Here is a 7,675-nt window from a genome sequence, read left to right as displayed (position 1 = left end):
AATTGTACTAATTGTCATCCCTTCTAAATCAGGAGGGTTATCCCCAGCACAGAGGGTCATTTGGAATTTTTCCTGCAGACCAATTAACAGGGATTATACTCTCCAACCACCTGAAGTGAATTCTTTACATGAACCGTCCAGGCCGGTGCAGTTACCAACTTGCAGTTTGGCTGATCAGCTCAGATTTTCTGCAGCATTTCATCGATCACCGTGTGATTCCTTTCACAGAGTCCATCTTTCAGCTGCTGTGTTCCTGACCAGAATGTTCATGTGTTCACACACGTCTCAAAACTCATCATTCAGAAACGGAGCTGGTGCCACAAAGTCTGACCATGTTTCATAGGCACCCATCGGATCATCTTTCTTGTAAATCACATCAATGAAACCTAATAAAAGATCCAAACCTTGATCAGTAGCCCACTGAAGGACATCCAGCTCAAAAAATACTTTGTTGCTGATTTTCCTTGTGTTAGGAAGTGACAATGCCAAGGCCAGATCTTGTTTCCTCCTTGATCGGGATGTAACCCGTGTCCACATCGCCACTTCATTCTTCCACTGGTTGTATGGTTCAGACTCCGAGAGCATCAGCAGGTAATCAGACCCTGACAATTCCCACTGCCTTTCAGTCATTTCTCACAAAAGCTGCTGGGATTGGAAGCTTCTGTCTGAAATATACTTTCCTTTATTTTCCAAACTTCACCATTAGACAAACATTCCCTGTTACCATGTTATAATCCCGACAGTCTTATAGTGAAGGAAGAAATTGGAGCTAATCTTTACTTGGAATATAATTAACTCCTAACTCTTTATACATACTTTCTTCATACACACTCCTATAATTATCCAATCAATGCCCTCTATCTACATATTTAAACAGATTTGATACAATTAACGCCCATAGTCAGGGCAGGGACCCGGGTTCAATTCTGGCCTCGGGTCACTGTCTGTGTGGAGTTTGCACATTGTCCCCATGTTTCATTAGTGACAGACAGCATGGTTTTGTAAGAGGGAGGTCGTGCCTTACAAATTTGGTGGAGTTTTTTGAGGAAGTGACAAAAACGGTTGATGAAGGAAGGGCTGTGGATGTCGTCTATATGGATTTCAGTAAGGCATTTGACAAAGTCCCACATGGCAGGTTGGTTAAGAAGGTTAAGGCTCATGGGATACAAGGAGAAGTGGCTAGATGGGTGGAGAACTGGCTTGGCCATAGGAGACAGAGGGTAGTGGTCGAAGGGTCTTTTTCCGGCTGGAGGTCTGTGACCAGTGGTGTTCCGCAGGGCTCTGTACTGGGACCTCTGCTATTTGTGATATATATAAATGATTTGGAAGAAGGTGTAACTGGTGTAATCAGCAAGTTTGCGGATGACACGAAGATGGCTGGAATTGCGGATAGCGAAGAGCATTGTCGGGCAATACAGCAGGATATAGATAGGCTGGAAAATTGGGCGGAGAGGTGGCAGATGGAGTTTAATCCGGATAAATGCGAAGTGATGCATTTTGGAAGAAATAATGTAGGGAGGAGTTATACAATAAATGGCAGAGTCATCAGGAGTATAGAAACACAGAGGGACCTAGGTGTGCAAGTCCACAAATCCTTGAAGGTGGCAACACAGGTGGAGAAGGTGGTGAAGAAGGCATATGGTATGCTTGCCTTTATAGGACGGGGTATAGAGTATAAAAGCTGGAGTCTGATGATGCAGCTGTATAGAACGCTGGTTAGGCCACATTTGTAGTACTGCGTCCAGTTCTGGTCGCCGCACTACCAGAAGGACGTGGAGGCATTGGAGAGAGTGCAGAGAAGGTTTACCAGGATGTTGCCTGGTATGGAGGGTCTTAGCTATGAGGAGAGATTGGGTAGACTGGGGTTGTTCTCCTTGGAAAGACGGGGAATGAGGGGAGATCTAATAGAGGTATACAAGATTATGAAGGGTATAGATAGGGTGAACAGTGGGAAGCTTTTTCCCAGGTCGGAGGTGACGATCACGAGGGGTCACGGGCTCAAGCTGAGAGGGGCGAAGTATAACTCAGACATCAGAGGGACGTTTTTTACACAGAGGGTGGTGGGGGCCTGGAATGCGCTGCCAAGTAGGGTGGTGGAGGCAGGCACGCTGACATCGTTTAAGACTTACCTGGATAGTCACATGAGCAGCCTGGGAATGGAGGGATACAAACGATTGGTCTAGTTGGACCAAGGAGCGGCACAGGCTTGGAGGGCCGAAGGGCCTGTTTCCTGTGCTGTACTGTTCTTTGTTTGCGTGGGTTTATTCTGGGTGCTCTGGTTTCCTCCCACATTCCAAAGATGTGCGGGTTCGGTTGATTGGCCATGCTAAATTGCCCTTTTGTGTCAGGAGATTAGCAGGGTAAATATGTAGGGTTATGGGAGTGGAGCCTGGGTGGCATTGTGGTCGGTGCAGACTCGATGGGCCAAGTGACCTCCTTCTGCAATGTAGGGATTCTATGATTAAAAAGAAAAGGTCTCTAATCGGTGTGAACTTGCTGGTGTGTCAGCAAGTTGGATGACTGATTTAAACTTTCCCTGAACTCAAAGCAGGGGAATGGCCTCTCCTCAATGTGGACTTGCTGGTGTCACAGCAGATTGGATGAATCAATGAATCTCTTCTCACACACACAACACATTAATGGTCTCTCTCCAGTATGAATACATTGGTGCATCAGCAAGTTGGATAACTGAGCGGATTCCTTCCCACACTCAGAGCAGGTCAGTGGCCTCTCACCAGTGTGACCACATTGGTATTTCAGCTGACTGGATGACTCAGTGAATCTTTCCCAAGGAGCAGGTGAATGGCATCTCCCTGTTGTGAATTCACTGGTGTGTCAGCAGGTTGGATGACTGAGTGAATCCCTTCCCACACACGGATCAGGTGAATGGCCCCTCCCCAGTGTGAACTTGCTGGTGTGTCAGCAAATGAGATGACCGTGTGAATCCCTCCCCACACTCAGCGCAGGTGAACAGCCTCTTCCTGGTGTGACTGCGGTGACTCACCTGAAGAAGGGGCTTGGAGCTCCGAAAGCTTGTGTGGCTTTTGCTACCCAATAAACCTGTTGGACTTTAACCTGGTGTTGTTAAACTTCTTACTGTGTTTACCCCAGTCCAACGCCGGCATCTCCACATCATTAGAACCTTCTGAAGCAGACAGAACACCATTTCTTTATACACGCTTTCTTCATACACACTCATATAATGATCCAATCAATGCCCTCCATCTGTACATACTTCAATTCAATTCTAGACTGAAAGACCAATGATATTCAGGTCCCTTTGAATTGAGTGAATGTGTCAGGTCTTGACGTGACGTTTGGTTTTGAGATTTCTGTCTGCAAATCTTCTCCTTCTCAAAACCTGTAAAAGGAATTTACAAAAGTCATCCCTGTCAGTACGGGAACAAAATTCAGAATTCACAATTTCATTTTTAGTTGCACATTCTTTCTGGACTTGTTCACCAAAAGCTGTAAATCTCAATCTCATACATTATCTCTACTCTTAAACTGCTGTACCTCATATATACCCTCCCAATTCTTGTGAAGGTGCTGATTGATTCTGACTGACAGACCCATGCTCACTGCTTCCTGACCTGGAGAACTAAAAACTTTGATGCAGACGGCTAGACTAAATGCAAAACATAGGTACAGATTCTGGAGGAAAACATGTGTTTAATCAACACTGCTGCATTACTTGATCAGAGATTGTCAGAGAGGACTTGATCAGAGAGGTCGGGAATGTAGCCCAATCCATCACGCAACCCAGTCTCCCATCCATTAACTCTGTCTACACTTCCCGCCGCCTCAGCAAAGCAGCCACCATAATTAAAGACCCCACGCATCCCGGACATTCTCTCTTCCACCTACTTCCGTCGGGAAAAAGTTACAAAAATGTGAGGTCACGTACCAACTGACTCAAGAACAGCTTCTTCCCTGCTGTCATTAGACTTTTGAATGGACCAGCCTTGCATTAAGTTGACCTTTCTCTCAACCCTAGCTACGACTGTAACACTACACTCTCTCATTTCCTTCTCTATAAATGGTATGCTTTGTCTGTATAGCGCGCAAGAAACAATACTTCTCACTGTATACTAATACGTGACAATAATAAACAAAATCAAATCAAAAAATATTTACGACCATTTCATTAATAACTTTATTAAGGTACGGAGTGTTCACAAACACAAACTCACTGCTTATGAGGAAGGTGGAATTAGAGATGATCCAAGATTTCAACTGAACTGGCTGGACAATTGGAGGAAATAATCTTGTGAGATACAGGGGAACAGCGGGAGAATGGGACTGACTGGATTGCTCTACAGAGGGTCAGCACGGACTCGAATGGACATATTCTGTGCTGTAATGGATCAATGACTGGAAAAGTATGTCACGACAGTGCTATATTACAAACTTGAAATCACAATAAATGAAATTTATCACAGAACCATAAATAATATATCTAATAGGTACCTAAAAGCAAAACTAGACATAACTCTGTGCTACATAAAATTAGTGTCCCACAAAGAATCATAAATTTACACCAAAAATACACATACCTGTCATACCTTATTACTTTGTCCCCTTCAATGTCAGCCATTTCCTGGGGAAACCAACCCTTTAATCATGAACATTAGGAAACAGACCATCCTTTTAACCAGACAAATAAATGTGTCAAGCTGAGGGAGCAAAGGATGTCAATGTCTTTAAGAGAGAGAGAGAGACCTGGGCCAACCTTTCCAGAGTCTGCAGCCTCCCTGGATTCACTTCCTTTCCCTTCAGTTGCTGCAAGTCCCCAATTTCCCCCAGAATGAGAAAAGAAATGGAAAGGGGGAGAAAAGAAAGTGTTTTACTCACAGATGTGGCTGAGAGACTGTGAGTGCGCGAGAGAGAGAGAGACTGTGAGTGCGCGAGAGAGAGAGAGAGACTGTGAGTGCACGAGAGAGAGAGAGACTGTGAGTGCGCGAGAGAGAGAGAGAGACTGTGAGTGCGCGAGAGAGAGAGAGACTTTGACTGGCTGCACTCAGTAAAACCATTGTCCTACAGAATGCAGGCTCCGTCTAACTCATCCCATCAAACTCTGCTGTATCTTGCCGTTGGCTGAAGTTTCACAAAACGTATTCTAAAAGCAAACTGCATCCATTTTATAATTCAAAACACATGTTTTAAATGAGGAATACTTGTTATTCAGTTAGAGCTGTCTTTTATAATGACAGCTCTCGTCAGTGCTTTAAGATCATTCACTCTTAAGTCAGTATTGTGTTAAAGTTCTCAAACATTGTTTGCTATTAGCCTAATTTAGCCCCACTACACTCAGTCTCCACATTTCCATGGTTTCTCCCCAATGTAACTTTTTTTATTCATTCATGGGATATGGGTGTCGTTGGCTGGCCAGCATTTATCGCCTATCCCTAGTAGCCCGAGGGCAGTTGAGAGTCAACCACATTGCTGCGGACCTGGAGTCACATGTAGGCCAGACCAGGACATTACAGAAGGAAATCTCCCCGACAACTTTTTCAACAATCAGCAATGGTTTCAAGGTCATCAGTAGATTCATAGTTCCAGATTTTTCTAATTGAATTCAAATTCCACCATCTGCCTTGGATTTGAACCCAGGTCCCCAGAACATTAGCTGAGTTTCTGGATTAATAGTCTAGCGACAATACCATGAGGCCATCGCCGCCCCTCTCGATTGTGATTGTGAACAGTGGTGTCCTTTCATGTTCAAAATTCTCTGCTTTTCTGGTTATGATCAATTGTGCGACTCCATCCAATCCTAATCTGATGTTTTGTGTGAGTTTCCTGACCCCTAATCCACCTCTTCTAAGACCAATTATGTTAACACCTATTAACAGAGCTGGAGCTATTTTTCAATTCTGCAGAAAAAGATCCAAATGAACATGGTTCAGTCTGAATATGGATGACAGCAAAATCCAATCACAATAGTTACTTGTGAATTCGCTGGTGTCTCAGCAGCCTGGATGAGGTAATGAATCCCTTCCCACACTGGGAACAAGTGAACGGCCTTTCCCCAGTATGAACCCGTTCGTGATGTATCAGCGTGGATGACTGCTTGAATCCTTTCCCACACACAGAGCAGGTGAACGGCCTCTCCCCAGTGTGAATCCGCTGGTGTTTCCGAAGGTGAGATGAGTGAGTAAATCCCTTCCCACACTGGGAGCAGGTGAATGGCCTCTCCCCAGTGTGAACTCGTTGGTGTTTCAGCAGATTGGCTGAGTGAGTGAATCCCTTCCCACACTGAGAGCAGGTGAACGGCTTCTCCCCAGTGTGAATTCGCTGGTGTAATGCTAGTTTGGATGATTGATTGAATCCCTTCCCACACACAGAGCAGGTGAATGGCCTCTCCTCAGTGTGAATTCGCTGGTGTATTGCTAGGTTGGATGACTGATTGAATCCCTTCCCACACACAGAGCAGGTGAATGGCCTCTCTCCAGTGTGAATTCGTTGGTGTTTCAGCAGCTGGGATGAGGTAGCGAATCCCTTCCCACACCAGGAGCAGGTGAATGGCTTCTCCCCAGTGTGGCTGCGCCGATGAGTTTCCAGCTGTGATGGAAAATCAAATCCCTTCCCACAGTCCCCACATTTCCATGCCATCATCCGTTTGTGACTGCAATAACAGTCCAAAAGGCCCGATGAGTGATTGAAGTCTTGTCCACACACACAACGTGCGTACAGTGTCTCTCAACTGTGAACAGTGCATTTTTCTTCCATGTTCAAAATACAATGACATTCAGGTTCTGATAAATTGGTGCCGGCTCCATCAGATTCTGATGTGATATTAGGTTTCAGTTTCCCAGCTGCAAATCCTCCTTTTTTGAAAACCTGTGAACTTGATTTAAAACAGGAAAAAGGGAATGAGAGAGAACCCACAAAAAAACAAATCCATCAGTGTGAGTGCAGGATAGAAATTCCCCCCATTCTCTCCTCCTGCTCCAGGGTCAGTAAAGTGAGTTAAAGATGATTCTCATTAACAAACCCATTGCTGCATTTCCTTCCTGAAGCCACATTTGTCCACTGGGGCCTGTCCCCGGGAGGAAGCGCTGCAGCTGCCGTTGTGTTGGGTGTTGAGGCGGTGCCGCTAGTTCCTTATTGGGGGTGTTGAAGCCTCCACTGGGTGTGTGGAGCCTCCCCTCCCACCCACTGCCCCTAACGCTGCCTCCGCTTATCCGCCTCCTTCCCGCCTGAAGATCAGACAAACAAGCGCCAGTCCCTGGACATGAGCCGCACTGCGCATGCCCCACGTCACAATGCCCAGGGACTGGTTGGCGGCAGCTCTGGACCAATAGGAAAAGGGGGCGGGCCTGGAGGACCGAGCAGGAGCGGCTGGTCCTCCAACCAATCGGAGTGAATGAGGGGGTGGGATCTTAAGCATGCGCAGTAGCGCAGTAATGGCGACAGACAGACGGTTTTTATTCGAATCCACAAACGGTACAAGGAAAATTGCGGGACGCGGGGACGGTGGATCTGGCGGGTGGGTGAAGAGTTTTTGTAAACATGTTGTTCAGGCCCATCCCCAAAAAAGGATTTTATGTTTCGCGCCGAGCGGGGCCGTAAAGTCCATTGTTCGGCTCGGGTTAACGGCTGCCATCTTTATTGGAGGCAATGAGCAGCAGGGCTCATGCGTTCCGCCATCTTTGTAGGGGGCAAAAGTGTCAAT

At 46.1% G+C, this 7,675-nt stretch overlaps 1 protein-coding gene across 1 annotated transcript; it reads right to left on the bottom strand.

Annotated features, from left to right (window-relative positions):
- Window positions 1–4,141: 4,141 nt before the first annotated feature.
- On the bottom strand, window positions 4,142–6,725 carry LOC144484320 (uncharacterized). Its single transcript, XM_078202864.1, has one exon. It carries the CDS (start codon window positions 6,613–6,615, stop codon window positions 5,944–5,946), a length of 672 nt encoding a protein of 223 aa, XP_078058990.1. The 5' UTR covers window positions 6,616–6,725; the 3' UTR covers window positions 4,142–5,943.
- Window positions 6,726–7,675: the final 950 nt, after the last annotated feature.

This window comes from Mustelus asterias, unplaced genomic scaffold (genome assembly GCF_964213995.1).
Source record: "Mustelus asterias unplaced genomic scaffold, sMusAst1.hap1.1 HAP1_SCAFFOLD_100, whole genome shotgun sequence".
Classification (NCBI taxonomy): Eukaryota; Metazoa; Chordata; class Chondrichthyes; order Carcharhiniformes; family Triakidae; genus Mustelus; species Mustelus asterias.
The sequence above is the reverse complement of the archived record's forward strand: the minus strand, read 5'-3'. Positions and strand labels throughout refer to the sequence as shown.

Excerpts from the sequence above, each read along its gene's own strand:
- LOC144484320 (XM_078202864.1), bottom strand. The coding sequence starts at position 6,615 with ATGATGGCATGGAAATGTGGGGACTGTGGGAAGGGATTTGATTTTCCA.